This window comes from Gasterosteus aculeatus, chromosome 15 (assembly GCF_964276395.1).
Source record: "Gasterosteus aculeatus chromosome 15, fGasAcu3.hap1.1, whole genome shotgun sequence".
Classification (NCBI taxonomy): Eukaryota; Metazoa; Chordata; class Actinopteri; order Perciformes; family Gasterosteidae; genus Gasterosteus; species Gasterosteus aculeatus.
In genome coordinates, this window is record NC_135703.1 from 6,222,540 (window position 1) to 6,239,618 (window position 17,079).

Below are 17,079 nucleotides of genomic sequence, written 5' to 3' on the forward strand. Positions count from 1 at the left end.
CCACCAGAATCACCACAACTAATGGGATCTAATCTATACAATAAGGGACATTAATATATATGCAAATCAGCTGAGGCTGCATCTCTCATGGGGGAGACGGAGCGAGTTGGCAAAGACTTGTATCATTTCTGTCACATGTGTCACTTAGTTGTTAATTACTGTTAACGTTGCTGAAATGCAAATGTGTAGTTCTGCAAATACCCGTAGCACGTGTACCCTTAAGTAATAATGTTCTGGTGAAGAGAAAAGCAACCCCCACCCGCCCCCGCCCTCCCTCGCTCCCCCCCTTGAAGGTCCAGCAGTGTGGAGAGAATTTGAGGCATTGGGGGTTGCAGGTCGGCTGTTCAAAGCCACTCTGTGCATTGTTGGGCAGTAGGGGATTAGAGCTCTCCAGGCCGCAGAATTTGCTTTCTAATTAAAAGGGATAAGATGTAGAAAAATAGTGAGGGGCATTACTACAGTAGAAAAGAAAGAAGAGGGGAGGAGGGGGTGAGGGATGGGGGAGGTTGGAGGAGGGGGGGGGGGTGGAAAGGAGAAATGTTAAGGGGATAGAAGTTTGTAGTGTCACCACTAGTGTTTGATCACAAGACTAAGCATGAGTTACCGACCTCTTCTTCTGACTCTCGCTGCCTGTCTCCCCCCCTTCTGTGCTCCATCTCCAGCCTCCACCTCATTAACTTGTTGTTTGCTGTTTCCACTCGATACCAAAATACAAATGCACTAAAACGGATGACAGGCTGCAAAAAGTACAGCGGCCCCAAGCGAAGGTTAAGATCAATGCGGCAAATTCTAAAACCGATACAAATTATGCCGCTAAATACATTTACTCAAGTACAGTAGAAGTACAATATTGAGTTTTAAAAAGCTGATATTTATGGTACTGGTAGGAATAGTTTGACATTTTGGGAATCAGATAATCTGACTGTTCAAATGTCTATAATAAGTATAACCCTAAACACTTCATCCGAGCCGCTGAACTGCATAATGCCAAACCCGGGGGGCCGGTCCGTGACCCAGCATGTGTTTTTATCTAACCCTTTGCTCAAGTGTCCCTCCTTCAGTCAGCATGCTGCTGTTTTGTTGCCTTGTCCTCCAGCAGGGGTCCAGCTCTCCCCAGGCACCAACGAAGCCTCACTTTTAAGCACACATACAGGGGTTTGCTTATTTTCCCCTGAGCCTCAGGAGGCTAACGACATGCCAACGACATAACAGTGAAGAACAAGACCTCCGTCCTTCTTCTGGCCTAACGCCCCCCCGTTTACCAGCACACATGCACTGTGGCTTTGTGGTTGTTCTGCAGCAGCACGAACCAACCTTCAAGGCCTAAAAAGTCCTTCTCAAACTAATTTCTTGATAGTGTGTGGTTGTGAGATGCGCCCCCCCCCCCACCTTCCTCCGTGCACCCACGACTACTACCACCACCTCTATTTTCTTCCAAGCTCCATGAAGCTCCCCACCTTTTGCTCCGGGGCAATCCGATTCTATTTGGAGTGTGTGACGAGGGCCATTCTCCATCACCTCACTGATCAAGAGCCCCCCTGTAAAGTGGGCCCAGGGATGAGCAGGTACAGATTTGGTGAGGAGAGGGAGTGGGGCATGAAGGGAAAGATTCTGCAGTGAGCCAAGGAGAAGATTAAACGGCGGCTAACTGTCGGGGCTCCTCTGGCCACCCGCCCCCCTTCCCCTCCCCTGCCCACCTCCCTCTTCCTTCAGCACTCCCTTCTACTTCACTGGTGTCCTGAGGGGGAGTACCAGGGGGAGGGAGGGGGAGGAAGAAAGCCAGGGGGAGGCCAGCGGCACAGTGGTGGCTGAGCCATCTTGTCATCATAGCAGGACAAGCACATTCAACCGTGTCCTCTGTACCCTCCCATCTTATTCCAGCCACTGTATTGCCCTCTGCTGAAATCCATCAACCCGACCCCCCCTCCCTCCTTGTTGGAAGAGTGCTCTCTGCTGGTGTCTTTTCTTTTATAAAAGGGCAGAGATGAGTCCTGGGCTCCGCAGTCTTTGCAGGCGTCCAAATTAATTTGCGTCTTAGCAGCAGCATAAGCAGCACGGGGCTATTTGATGAGTGTGTGGGGCGACGACATGCACTGGCAGCCGTGCCTTGATCTCTGATCGCTTTCTTTCCTTGTCACCGTCCACCTCACCTTAGAGCCAATCTCATGCCAGACTCATCCACATGGGTGGCACATCCAGACCAATTCTTGTGTTTCTGAGAGGAGTAATAACTGGTGATACACTCGAGTGCTCCCGTTTTTCTGTTCATCAAATATCCTTCTTAATGCAATGTTAACTGACCAAACTAAAAGCAGCAGCAACGCAAAAAACACACAAATCCCAACATGTATTGTCCTCACAGTAAATAAAACGAGGATGCATTAAGCAATTTATGAAAATCCCTTTACAAATGTTGCTGATCACTACCTCAAGAAGAGATCCGTTTCACAATAAACACACTAAGGACATCTACAAAACAGCATTCCTCTGGTTTTATTAATGGATGTCAAAGTGAACTCAATGCAATTTGACATGCATTTGAAGTTGTGATCCAAAGAGAGGCCCACAGTTAATGCCTAATTAGCGTCCCTAAATAATAAAGCAACTTAGACTAATAATTATTGCATGTACCCATTCTACCAGTTGCGCTGACAATTAACCTTTCTCAACTGGTGATTCGCAATTTGAGTAAATCCTGTTATCAGCAAATATAACACATGGCACACACACACAAACATAAGCGTTTCAAACACCACTCAAGGAAATCTAGGCGGTGTTTACGGTCGGAAAGCAGAACAACAAAACAAACAGAAGATATCCACTTTCAGTAAACACCACCCAACCACTTATGCAGTATCTTCCCGGTGGCTTAGAGTCGGGAATCAACTTTAGGTGGCTGCTGTGAATGTCATTGAACTACTTGTGTTTACCAAGGCTTAATGTGTCCATGACAAGGTGTCTTTAAGCACTCTGCGAATGCTGCAGAATGTATTGGGGGAATTCTAGTTTTTTAAATGCACGGCAAAATAAATTGACAGTTAGACCGTTAGCGCCTTCTGAATAATCTACGTAAAATTGTGCAGTGGTGAAGAACCTCACAAAAGAAAGCGTGGTTGTCTCTGCTTGCTGCTGACGACTGTTCAAATAAAAAAAAGCTTTCCAAGTGTCTGATATTAGATCACTGCAGCCAAAACCGTGATAAAATAAAGGTGGCAAGATTCAGGGTTGAGTATTATCCCAAAATGTCTCTCCCTCATCCCAATTTGGCAGCACTTGGCTTGTTGCCCACTCACATTGTGTGGACGGCACTGCCACAGTTGCCATGGGGATGTGAGGACCTGCGCAGGCCCCGAAGGAAGAAGGGCCTGGTGGCGAGGTGGGGGTTATCATTAGCAGCGGACTCCGCTGGGCCATCACGCAGAGGCCTGGGCGCACGAGGAGCACCTCAACATCTCTGCGTGGGCCTCCCTCCCGGGGGGTGGGCGGGGTGGCGCTGCTGCCGATTCCAACCCAGCAGAGGCTGGGAGATGGGACGCGGTAGTATAGGGCTCCGGCCTGTCCGCTGGGGGTCGGTTGCCTGACTCCCGTAAGCCTCGGGACAGACGGGGTGGGCTGGGGTGGGCAGGGGCGAGGCGAGCTGGACCGCGGCCCAGTGCGGTGACTGCCTGTCTGCCCAGGCGCTGGGCCACGCTGCCACTCCTCCCTGGGCTCGTGCCCCTGCACTTGGATTTCAAAGGGACGTGACAGGGGAACTGGCTTTCCCTCGCCATCGCAGGATGCCTGCCCCACCAACTCCTCCAAAGCCCCTCCTCCCCCTCAAAACAGCTTTCAGCCCCACTCCCCCCCCTGCCCCCCCCAGCCCCCCAAATGCCCCTCCGACAGCTTTTCTGTTTCAGCCATGAACCCGGGCTCTCTCTCACACTGTGCCATTCCCACCACTGCTGCCTCACATTTGGGAGGGGAAGGGGGAGGTTGTGCTGCTACACTGCACCCATCTGCCCCATGTCTTTCCATGCTGTGGACCATGATGCTGCAGCATGGCTCTCTGGGCGCCGTAAAGACTTTGGCAAGTACACTGGGCCTTCGAGCGCCCCTCCCGTTGTACTCTCCCTGTCCGCCACATGCACACACTGATGCACACCATCTGATTTAAAATGTACTTACACAGAAACTAGCGCATGTGATCACGCTCACGTCTCGGTGAGACAGATGGTGGTTAATACAGATGGATGATTCACACTGAAACTGAAAAAACAATAATATGTTGAAAATGCACTGACTTTACTTCAAACCACCTCGGTTACGCCCACTGAACCCCAAGCCATCTGCGAAGGATCTGAGTCAGATGCGGTGCCACTGTGTCTGCGTGGCAACCCGGCTCATTCAGCAACTGGCCCATCATCAGTAAGCATCCTACAAAACTGAAATGAAACTGACAGGTTGTGTTTCAATTGGCTGAGAGCTCCTTTTCGCCTCTCTCTCTCTCTCTCTCTATCTAGGTTTCTCTCTTCATCGCTCCCTGCATGGCATTTTCCTGGCAGATCCCCCCAGTAAAATTCCTCCCCTCCTGGTCTCGGCATTCCCGCAGCCGGCCTCCCTGCCCGGGCAGAGCGGAGTGGCAGGGGCTTGGTGGGATGGCGCTTCCCCCGAGCGGGTCCCAAGCTACGGCTACAGCTCCAGCCCCACAACACATTCCTCCGGCCGCTGACCGGTCCCCCCAGCAACCAGGAGAGCGGTGACGTGAGGAGGGACGGAGGCTTAGTGGAGGTTTTTATCTGCTTTTGGTGCCACGTGGGAATAATACGCATGTGCATTAACTAGCTTGCGGCAAACCGCTTCCACTCATCAACATGGTCATCCCTGGACATTTTTGGATCTGCACAGCTCTCAGTGATCAGCTCCTTTGCACTTTACTCTACAAAATATTTAGTTCAGCGACGAGCCTTCTCAGTACCTCAATCAGGTGGAGATCTGATGTTTCCCAGCGCGTCAACTGACTGACTTCTCGTCCCAAACCTCGGAGATGTGACGGGTGTCAGTCACCAAGTTGCTCCTGGACAGCTCAAGTAGGACAGGAGCCGGACGGTCCCCTCCTCCGCCCCCTCCCTCCCTCCCTCTTCCTCTCCCCCAAGCCGAGCCAAGAGCTGTGTTTACTCTCCTAATTACAGGGGAGGGGCCGGCTGACAGGCGAGCCATCACAGATTCCCCACAGGCCCGGGGCTGGGAACGCTACAAACACCCGCCGCTGTCTCCCCAATGTAAGGGCGATGTCCAACTGTCACAAGGGAGCCGTCACTGGCAGAACCCAAGGGTCCAAAGAGAGATATTAAAGACATGAGAGGAATTGGCAGAGTTGGCACTGACAGGGGGTACGCTTGAGAAGTCAAAGTGGGGAGCTGGGGGCATCGCCAAAGTGTCATTCAAAGCAAAGTGGGATTTGGACAGGATAAAACACTGATTTACACACACACACACACACACACACAAAAGCTTTTGCTTTTATTAAACTAAGGCGGGAGAGTTACATGTACCAGACATAGCAGTGAAACCATGAAACCGCACCACCATGTGTTGGAGCACGTCCGTGAAGACATTTAATCTGCTGGATAACATTGTTTCCAATTTCACATCGGAACATATCTTTCAATGAAACACCTGGCCACCAATGACTCGATTTGATGATGAAGGGCAGAATGATGCACGTGTTTGACACTACAAGCACAAATCTGGATGTCGAACACACGAGTGTGAAGTGGAAACTTGAGACGCGCAGTGAACAGACATTAAAAATAGACATTTACACAAAGACGATCTGTCCAGCAGTTAAACTTTTGAAATTGAGAACATTTGCATATTTATAGACTCAAAAAAAAGATTTTATGGTAAGATTGTATAAGTTAATTTAACTCTTTTGTGTAAAGAAAACATATCAAACACAAATAATTATTCAAATCGGTGTATCTCATCGTATAGAAGCGGCCTATGATATTGGACTCATTCAATTATTTTATAGACAATACAACCGTGCCGCTTTCTTCTTACCCGTAATAATGCAAAGTAGGAAATTCTAGGGCACAATGCATGAAAGAGACCAACCTAATAATCTTTGGCTGTGGCTTTGATCAAGCATACAGACTTTAATAAACTGCACCCTCGGTGTGTGTGTGTGTGTGTGTGTGTGTCTGTGTGTGTGTGTTTGTGTGTACACTAACTGCCTACCAGGGAGGTATAATCCACTTGAGGTTTTAATGCACCAGTGCTGTTGGGGGGTCTGAAAGAATCCCTCTGGAGGCACAGTGGCTGACCCGCCTCACATATTTAGGTCCAAGGAAAAATAAAAGTGTCGAGAGGAAGGTCAAAAAAGGCAGGAATCATCTCCTCAACGGCGCTGACATCCGGCGGACGTGATGCTGCCGCTGCCCGCCGGCATCGCACACCTCACCCCCGAGAGGCAAGACAAGAAAACCATTTGATACATCATGAATAGTCACAGTTGTGCAAGTGCTGTGACCATTTCTCAAATTTATTATGGGGATTACACACAAAATCACACAATGTAACATTTTCAAATGTGTTATGAATGCCTCCCAGAATCCAATTCAAATCCTAGGTTACCAAATAAGCCTGAACAAATCCCCCACATTGAGTTCGTACTCCTTTGAAGACTCGAGAGGTCCGGTCTGCAGGGCAGGTTTTACTCGACATGCAGACACCTCAGCACACGGAGGAGAAGGCTGGCTAAGGTTGAGAGAGCAGAGAGGCAAAAAAAAAAACGATCAACTAATTTGCCAATAAAGACTTTTAATCACTTTTCCACACACGGATACAGAAGAAACACTTTTTAAGCAAATGCATTGGAAATATAACATCAACCAAGAGTTATTACAGGGTGGTAAAATGGATGTTTAATTCAAAAACAGAGAGTGTGGAAGAAGAAAGCAGGATCTGGGTTGCGCAAAGTCGGGCTCTTAACCAAGTTCAAGTTTAACCTTGAGGAGGCCGAGTCGTCTTCCAGCTCACATTTGTCCTTGTTGGAGTTTCCACCAGTCTTGACTTTGCCTCCTCTTGATGATCTGAAGGCAAGTGTGTTTAATTGCATCCGTTTGTTTGTTGGCAAACTCCTGCACAAACACAACACAAACAATTATGCCACTAATTAAAAGGCATGGCATATTAATGGAAAGAGCACACTTGGCAAACACACACACGGCCACGGCGTTATTGAGGCACCACGTCTGAACTGACGGAGAGAATGTGTGTTAGAAAAATAAACCCAATATTTTCATGATCAGCACATTTTCATTGCAGAGGCACAGCTACTAAACTAGAATACAGACTCATTCAACAGCACTTTCTATAATCATTTTAAGCACAACTGTGTGCCAAATCTCAATTTGTAACATTGTGAATAATAAATATATATATATATATATATATATATATATATATATATATATATATATATATATATATATATCTTATCCCAGAAGCAAAGGGTGGGTCGGTCTGTGTGCCTCTGTGCCAGCAAACTCTCTCCAAACTGACTGTGAATGGTTCTCTCGCTTTAATCCCCGGGGATGAGGCTGAATGTGTTTTGGTGACCTTTAGGGGCAGTTACATGTTACATTACACAAAGGTTTAGCTCCTTTGTGATAAGAAAACAGTGTGGGTAGAGTTCTCTGTTTGGGGACCTTCCTCACTACGCAGTGCACCTTTTTTTTTTTTTTTTTTTTTTTTTTTACAACAGTGGCAACCTATCTATCAAACCTGCCAGGCTAATTAAAATACAGCTTGTGATTATCCTCCTTCAGCTCCTCTCTCTCTTTCTCTCTCTCTCTCTCGCCCACGCACACAACCAAACACACATACAGGTTTTTAAAAATACTTACACGTGACCCAATAAATGCTAAAGAATTTGAAAAACATAATTACAACATTTTTTTTATATTCTTGCAGTCATAGTTATAACTGAGATTAATTTGAAAGTGCAGATCAAACGCCTCGTTAGTTGAGGTATTAATTATAACTCTCTGGGTTTAAATGAAAGGATGGGAAACAGTGTTGATGAAAGCAACTCAAAAGTAACATTGTTTTAAAGTCAAAACGCAGGTAAATTTAATTCAAAATATTTTCGCCTACAGATTATCATAATTTCTATATAAATAGCTTTTCTTGGATTTAATTCCCTTTCTTTTTTTTTCTTAGCTCAGAATTAATTCCACCAACACATTCCTCAAACTCAGCCACGCGAATATCAAACGAGGAGGGAAAAGGCAGAGGAGAGTAAAGCTGCCTAGATAGTAAGAAGATATAAATGTGGTAGATATTTAAATTCACATAACTCCCAGTCTATTGGATTTATTAAGCACAAGAGACGCAATTTAAATGCTGTCTCCCTATTTGTTCCATTAAATCTTTAGTATCCATTCCATAATGTGTTGATTATTTCTTGTTTATGCCTGGATGAGGTGCAGAGCGGGGAGGGGGGGGGGGGGGGGGGGGCTGTCTGCATGCTCGGTAATTATCCAATCTCTTGAAATAAGATGTCCCCCTCCCCCCCCTTTTTTCCCCCAAAGCTATATCAAACACGGGGTCAAACGTCCATGGCTGTGCAATGCATTAGTAAGAGACGCACAGGCTGCGCATTAGCGGGCAGGAATCACAGGTTGCACGCGGCCCTCGGGTTGAGTGGCGCACAGGCGCAGATAAAAGCCGCCATCGTCAATTAGCCGCGAGTCAGTGGGAGCGCGGCTCGCCAGAGGCGTTTAACTCCTTCTCTCTTTTAAACGCCCTTTTAAAAGATACAAAGTCCCCGCGGAGGTTCCGGGCTTTACACTTTAATAAATTATTTAGCAATTTTAAACGGTGCGATCCAGCAGATAACCGCGTGAGACGTAACGGTTTTCATGCGCACGCGGCGGTTTGAAAGTCTCGCGTTAACTGTTAGCCTAAATTCACGTTTTTTAAAATGTATTTTTTTTTTAACTGCCAGCTGAGTGCCCTGAAATCTCAGGCAATGGGGCAAGCAGAAGTTAAAAATGACGTACTAAAAATGTGAGAAGGCTGACCTTTTATCATAAAGTTTAAATCAACATAAACCGCTCAGTGTACGTGGTTTTATTGCATTTTTAACTAATTATCTGACAAAATATATGTGTACAATCCCTTAGAAAAAACATAATCATAAATGAAAAGAATAACCAAATGGGGATACCTGGATGTGTTGCAGTTCCTCTTCTCCTAATAGACATAAAAACGTCCCATCTGCGGTTTGGTTGGGAAAAGCAATCCGGGCTTGTGATCCATTCCGCGGCTTCTCCTGATCGAAATCTGTCAAAGGAGATGTCAGCGGGTTGGTGAGGTTGCTGCATGTTGTACCAGTTTGTTTGTTTCTGCAGCTGAGTGGGAACCAGTTCTCCGAGCAGCTGTCCCAGTGCACCTTTGACTCTGGCCTTCCACACGAGCCACGGGGAGAGGCGGAATGACGCTTCATAAAACCCTCGGTCTGCCTGTGTTTAGAAATCTAAATCAATATTCAAATCTGTTTGAAGTGAGCGGGTGTGTCCGTGCAAGCGCACAGTGTGTGTGTGTGTGTGTATGAGAGAGAGAGAGAGAGAGTGTGTGTGTGTGTGTGTGTGTGTGTGTGTGTGTGTGTGTGTGTGTGTGTGTGTGTGTGTGTGTGTAGGTGTTCCGCAAAGCCTCTTAAGATGATACATTTACCAACCCGTGACAAAAACCTTCGGCGTATTATTTCGAGATGGGCACGCGGGTTCACAATCCAAGTGACAAAGAGGAAGTTCGTTTTTTTTTTAAATAAGATGACTTCGGAGCTACACGTCATCGTAACACATTATTTTGATTAGCTCACTTATGCACTGTTCCAACATAAAACTTTCTTGGCACAAATCAAACAAAATACTCTTACCTTTATGTTTATCTCTTTTTTTTCACACCCTCTGTTCCTGCAGAATGAGCGTAAGTGAAAATGTCTCCATCGAACCGGCCCGTGTGTCTTTTCCTCCTCGTCTCTGCACCCTGCAGTGCTGCGTGCAGGTCGTCGGCTGCTCGCTGTCTCTCGGTGGGATCTCCCATGGAAATACTGTGGCTGAATCTCGGTGCGGGCCCGTACCGGGCGGGCGGCAGCTCACTGACTGGCTCTCAGGACGCGAGGACCGTTTTAAAGGAAATAAGTCGCTCTAAATCCCCCTTCTTTTTTTTGGCGACGCGCTGGAATGTGAGAGGACGCTGCAGCCTCCGCGCGCTGTTTTCAGTCCAGGGCCATGGGTTCCCCCTGCGTGTCCTTTTGTCACAGAATTTATTTGATATCCTTCCACACGACACAACAGGCCCATAAACCGCGTTTTGTTCTCTTTCCCACTGCGCCAATTCCTGTTATTATTATTTTTATTTCCTCGTTGGTCTGAAACTTCTAAAATCGGAATAAATACAAATTTAACATTATTGGATAAACCTGAAAATGCCAAAAGAAAATATCTATATATATCTCTCTTTATATATAGATATAGATATATATGATTAGGCTAAGCATTCATGCCACGAATATACTGGGAATGTTTCCAACTCTTTTATTTGCGCGTTTTGCCCAACCAGCCTCCACGTAACTTCCCTCGGGTCAATGCATCCCCCGGACAGCAGCAGTGGCGAATATTCAATTCTCTAAAAATGGGAATAAACGGACTTTTTCTCGATTTAAACTCCACTTCTCGACATTCGCCGGCATACCGTTTTATTTCTTGTCATTGTAGCCTCTCTGCGCAGGGATGGGGATGTTGTCAGTCGCCCTCTCGCTGCCATTGGCTGAGGACTGTGCGTCAAAAAAAACAAAAAAAAGTAGCAAGAGACATTGGTTTCCCAGGAAAAAGAAAAACCCTCCTCCTCCTCCTCCTCCTCCTCCCCCCCACCGGTGTGAGAGAAGGAGACAGCGACAGACCTCAGCTGAGTCCCGCGGCTCCTATTGGCTGGCAGTTTGTACAAAATCCAACTCGAGCCACTTCACTCACAACACACCAACACAACCCAAAGGCGTTACACCGAGTCTCCTCCATCACCGCGCCGCCGTCGCACCGCTTCTTGACCGGATGCAGACGCTCCAGCTTTAACTTTTATCCTTTTATTTCGGCTGTTCCGCCACCGGGGAAGACGTCCGCCTCTGCTCCCACTTGGTTTTTATATTGTTTTACGCGCCAGGACGCCGTTCATCAGCAGCGAGTTGTATTTTTTTCTCTCTCTCCAGGAGGAAACCAAGTAGACAAAGAACTTTACAGTCGTCGATAGCAGGGTAAGTTTTACTTGTGTTACTAGAATAATGATCATTTCAGCCGTCGTTGTTATCAACGTTATCGCCACCAACGCTGGCAGCGTTTTATATTCATTAGGATTCAATATCGAAATAAGGAATCGAGAAAGAGTCAGAGAAGAGACGATGGTTTGGATCACACCTAAAAAAAACACGATTTTAAAGTTTTTCAAAAGAATTTGTTTAACAGGCGGAATTTGTTCTGGTGCTGAGATAAAAAAAAAAAACACACGAAGACACTGAAAAGAAAAGCCTCTTATATACTCACCCTTTAATGGGTGTCAGCAAACCGATGTAAATGATGACGCCAAACGAATAAGTTACACCATGACTGTCTCTGCTAATGAAAACAAAAACAATTCAATCTATTCTAAAAGTTGCCTTTCTCTAAAAAAAATTGTGTGATTTATATATTTATATTATTCGTATTTTCTGAACCTCACCAACTGAAGCCAGCGTTGCTCCGCAGGACGAATTCAGTGATTGAAGTTTCTATTTAAAACGAAACGCGATTCGTTTCATGCTCCACACTTGACCTCGACATCAATTTACAGGCGGCATAATAAATAAAATGTGGAGGTTTGAGGCTGAAAGCGGCACTGAAAAAAAATACATTTTGGCCTGCTTTTAAAAAAAATGTTTCGGGGCCTTTTCTCTCTCCGTATTGAATGAATTAACACATTTTATTTTATATTTCACCCCTTTTTTTTAATAGCTGGTGATGGATTGTCTTTATGCGTTAAATGGGGAGTTCCACTTTAATTATTTATAATAACTAAATATGTTGGGGTTTTTTGGGGGGGGGATTTAATATAATAATTGTATTACAACCCCCCCGTTGATTTCAGCATCGTTTTATGGAGCCTGCAGCACTAAAAGCTGTTTTTAGACTCAAACTGAATCCACATTTGTGCCACTCGCATTACCTCGTTAATTCATCAACAGGGGAAAACCTGTATATTTATCATAATTCATTCTTGAACTGGGTGATCGTTAGTGAACGGGTGTGCGTGTGTGTGTGTGTGTGTGTGTGTGTGTGTGTGTAACCGGTGGACGGGTGTGTTTTAATTGTGACAGATTGGGATGAGGGGGTTAAAACCGTTGGATGTTGAACAAAAAAAAATGCAGCTAATCAAGACGCGCAGTGGGGAAAGCGGGCGAGGGTCACTGGAGTTGAAGTGACAGCAATCACACATCTACCAATCAAGCTCACAGGACAGATTTATTTCTGATTAAGCAACTGTTACGTTTGCAATAAGGAAGCACGGGTTTTTATTATTGGAAAAAAAAGCATTTCTGCGCGGAAAAAATCGTGTGTTTAAAAAAAAAAAGTTCATGATTTTAACTCAAAAAGATAATAAAACATTGTTAACAATTGTTTTAAACAGATTACAAAATACAGATTATCCATGATAGACAAAATAATTTAAAAGGTCTTAAATTGATAATGAACATTTGGTTGAGGTTGTTTAAACGGTTTCCAACATCAATTACGTTTCTTCTTTCACATGTTACGGATAATATTTCCTAACACCACTTTAAATAAAAAATATTCAGACATAAAAACAGCCAAATGAACGGAAACAAAGCGAGAATAAGTATTATTTAGCTGTTCTATAAATAGCCAGTTAAAGGTTCCGAGTTGTAATTGTATTGTACTCCATGCAGGAGCTATTGTCTCTAATTAAACTTTCAAGTGACCTGTTGCAATCATATAGGCCGGGGTATGTCTTTTTGTTTGTGGGGGAGATGGGGGGGGGGGGGGGGGGGTTGTAGAGAAGAGGACAGCTGGACAAGTGGTTGGTGCTTTTTAAGTAGTGCCGTGCTTTTTGGAGTGAGGCTTTATTTGGGCACAACGGACCAGCTTCATCGGTGTCTTATCCCTCTTTTCGGTTTGTGTTTTTTGGAACAGGTTCCCGGTGTAAGACGGACCACAAGGACAGCAGACCACCCCAAGTACATATCAGGAGCCCCATCCGTTTTTCAAAATTTTCTCCAACTTCAGCCCTCAGTCCAACATTAGCATGATGTCGTATCTAAAGCAACCACCTTACACAGTCAATGGCCTCAGCTTAACTACTTCTGGAATGGACCTTTTGCATCCATCAGTGGGCTATCCAGGTGGGTCCAAACGTTCTGACGAGGAAATGATGTCTAATATAACGAGATTTGCTTGGGGATATAAACGTGATGGACTGGAAATGTGTCATCAGGAACTATCAAAACTTATTTAGAGACTCGGTGAATTTTGCACTTTGGGGGATAAACACAGGCGAGTTATATTAAGTGCTAAAGAAAGCCATGTGGATTAATAAAGTAGATATCGTCTTGTGTGATTTTATTATGGATCTGCCTTTCAAATTAATTACTGACAAACTGCTTTGATTTCTACTAAAACTGCATTAATTGTCTGGCCCCACTGGTCTAAAGTACGTGGAGTGCTCTGATTTGCCAATAACGTTTAGGTCTCACGGGAATTGTGGGTAATTAGGCAAACAAATATATATTCTCTTAGACATCTGCATGCCATAGATAACTTTTGGTGTTTTCGTTACTTGTTTTTTTCCCATGCAAATATGCGTGGCATGTTTAATTTGATTTACATTTGTCTTTGAATTGCAGCAACGCCACGGAAACAGAGGCGAGAGAGGACTACTTTTACGCGCGCACAGCTCGACGTTTTGGAAGCGTTATTCGCCAAAACTCGGTACCCGGACATATTCATGCGCGAAGAGGTGGCGTTAAAAATCAATCTACCTGAGTCCCGAGTACAGGTGAGATACGCAGGACATTTTCTTTATATAGAAAAGTACTTCACGTGTGAAAGAAGTGGTTATTTGTGAGACACCAGAGGTGAAAGTGTTTAACGTTTTGTAACATATTTACATGTTAACACAATTGTTACATTTTACAATGTGAAAAATATTATAGACTAATTCTACATCTCTTTAACGGAGGGGACACGTTTGAAACAATAGAAGCTCAATAAAAGTGTAGAACACTCGTGAGGGAAGCTTAGCATTTCGCACTTAAATCAAGGGGAACACGTTCAGTGGGGTGAAATAATCCAATTTAAATTCCTGATTCGAGAATTTGAGAAATTAAATTATACAGATCCGTTCAGTGTTCCAAAAAGTTTGTTTGATTGCTAGTGAAGCTTAATATAGATTTATTGCAATCTCGATTTGATCACTGTTTTTTGCATGTGAATTAACAAAAAACCTGCAATGTAAAACAATATTGCATGAGCCTGTGCAACTATAAAGAATATTACGTAGAATTTGGGTTATATTTACTCTCCAATTAAGGGATATTGAAGACTGTGATATGTGACTATATTTCAGGTCTGGTTTAAGAACCGACGCGCCAAGTGTCGCCAGCAGCAGCAGCAGCAGCAGAACGGGGGCCAGAACAAGGTGCGACCTGCCAAAAAGAAAAGTTCCCCAACCAGAGAAGTGAGCTCAGAGAGCGGGGCCAGCGGCCAGTTCACGCCCCCCGCGAGCACCACCACTGCCCCCGTCATCTCCACCAGCACCGCCCCGGTGTCCATCTGGAGCCCCGCGTCCATCTCTCCGCTCTCAGACCCCCTGTCTACCTCCTCCTCCTGCATGCAGAGGTCCTATCCCATGACCTACACCCAGGCCTCGGGCTACAGCCAGAGCTACCCCGGCTCGACCTCCTACTTCGGCGGCATGGACTGCGGCTCCTACCTCGCTCCCATGCACCACCAGTTGTCCGGCCCCGGCTCAACTCTCAGCCCGATGGGCACGAACGCGGTCACCAGCCATCTGAACCAGTCCTCGGCGCCCCTCTCCAGCCAGGGCTACGGGACGTCCGGCCTGGGCTTCAACTCCACCGCGGACTGCTTGGATTATAAGGACCAAGCGGCGTCGTGGAAGTTGAACTTCAATGCCGATTGCTTGGATTATAAGGACCAAACCTCCTCGTGGAAATTCCAGGTCCTGTGAACGGAGCGATCCGCTGTCAACAACAACAAAAATAAACAAACAACAACAAAAAAAACAGTGACGATCACATCAGACACGACGCCGCCCTCCGCCCTTCAGTAAAACACATCGGACGGGTTAAAATGTCAGCCGGGCTCGGCGAGGCGGGGGCTCTCGGGGGGGGGGGGGGGCGGGGGCTCGGGGGTTTCGGCATGATGGTCTTTCGTCCTCCTAGAGGAGAAGTTTAATTTATTTTAGCACCGGCTAAGAGATTTCTTTCCCGTTCGTTCAGCGGTTGTAGCCCCTCGTCCATGCAAGTCAGCGCGTGCCTCTGTGCGTAAAAAAACACACCTGTTGAGGGGGGGGGGGGGGGGGGGGGGGCACACGGAACGGACCGAAAGAAAAGTACACACCGCACCCACGGAACTAATGTTTCACGGTCACTCGTCTCCTCGTGACGGACCTCCGAAAGCTTCTGCCGAGGACCTGCTGGCAGAGACACACGCGGACGGGACGTGGACACGGATGCACTACTTTATTTAAGAAGAAAAAAAAGTGTTTATAAGGAATCAATATGTAGTTTCTAAGAGACAATCAGTGTGTGTCTTATATAAATGGTACATATGTGTGTATTTTTTTTTTAATTTTTATCTGTGCTAGCCTTCGAAACTGTGATCTGTTGTATTGTATGCAATTTGTGAGCCCCCCCCCCCCCCTTCTCCCTCCTCCTCCCCCCTTCGCATCAGACTCTCTGCTGTGATTTTAATAGATTTCTAACTTTTTTTGAACAACGAACGATGCGGAGGGTTAATTGACCGGCATCGCAAAGAGAGCGCAGACCTTCCAAGCAGACGGTAGCTACAGACTCCAGAGTTTAGCCACACTGGGACCGACTCCCGGCTGCTGAGAGCTCCACACTCGCTCCCCTCCATTGATCTCAAGACGCGGTGATGGTGGATCCTTTTACTGGCTCCAAAGATGGTGTGACCTCACCGCTGAAAAGACATGAATAAAGGTCCTGTGAGCTTACTCTTTCATCGACAAACGATCTTTGTGTGTGTGTGTGTGTGTGTGTGTGTGTGTGTGTGTGTGTGTGTGTGTGTGTGTGTGTGATGGTGTGTGTGGGTAGGGGGGGAATTGTCATTGCCAACAGGCATAACTTCTCAAATTAGTCTCACTGTTTCCTGTTAAAATAAGAACATTTTCAAAAAGTGGAGGACGGAAATGTTGCATGTTTGTTCCTCACACCAATAATGACCTTCCTCTACTTCTCGGCGGGGCCACTTGATGTGATCAAAATGCCTCAATGCGGATTCACATGACATGCATTCCATCGCAATATGGGAACATTAAACCATTGTTCATCGGTCTGATTACAAAAAATAATAGAATTAGTTAAGCTCTTTAAAAAATGAAGGGGTTGTAGTTTATTCTGTGCTCAGGTTGCAGATTTAAAGAATTTGTTTTTCCCTTAGTTGCCGGTGTAGTTCAGCGCTGATCGCCTCAACAAAAAGAGTTTAATCCCATCCACCAAGAGATGTTAATCCCAATATTCTTCCGGCGGGGGTTCTCTGTGGCGCGGGGGCAGAAATACCTCATCAAAGCCCACCACGTGGCTTTACATGATTCTCAAATGTTCGATCTAATATGAAGGCTGTTATTTCTTCAGAAATATACACGTTGATGTACCATTACTGCTTCAAGAATCTGCACCAATTTGCTTTCCTTGTTATTGTCCTGTATGCGTCGGAAACACTGCAGCAAATAAGCTTTACATATTCAGGGTTATTCCAGGAAAAATGAAACTGAAAATAT

The 17,079-nt window shown here is 45.7% G+C and overlaps 1 protein-coding gene and 1 long non-coding RNA gene across 2 annotated transcripts; one reads left to right on the plus strand and one right to left on the minus strand.

Annotated features, from left to right (window-relative positions):
- Positions 1 to 6,784: 6,784 nt before the first annotated feature.
- Positions 6,785 to 10,744, minus strand: LOC120833232 (uncharacterized). The gene is made up of 3 exons (XR_013452812.1): positions 9,926 to 10,744; positions 9,215 to 9,330; positions 6,785 to 7,121 (listed from the first exon to the last, which is right to left on the minus strand). It is a non-coding gene; the product is annotated as an uncharacterized LOC120833232 (long non-coding RNA).
- otx2b (orthodenticle homeobox 2b) lies at positions 10,741 to 16,293 on the plus strand. The gene is made up of 4 exons (XM_040200147.2): positions 10,741 to 11,299; positions 13,230 to 13,438; positions 13,940 to 14,091; positions 14,662 to 16,293. Exons 2-4 carry the CDS (start codon positions 13,342 to 13,344, stop codon positions 15,283 to 15,285), a joined length of 873 nt encoding a protein of 290 aa, XP_040056081.1. The 5' UTR covers positions 10,741 to 11,299; positions 13,230 to 13,341; the 3' UTR covers positions 15,286 to 16,293.
- Positions 16,294 to 17,079: the final 786 nt, after the last annotated feature.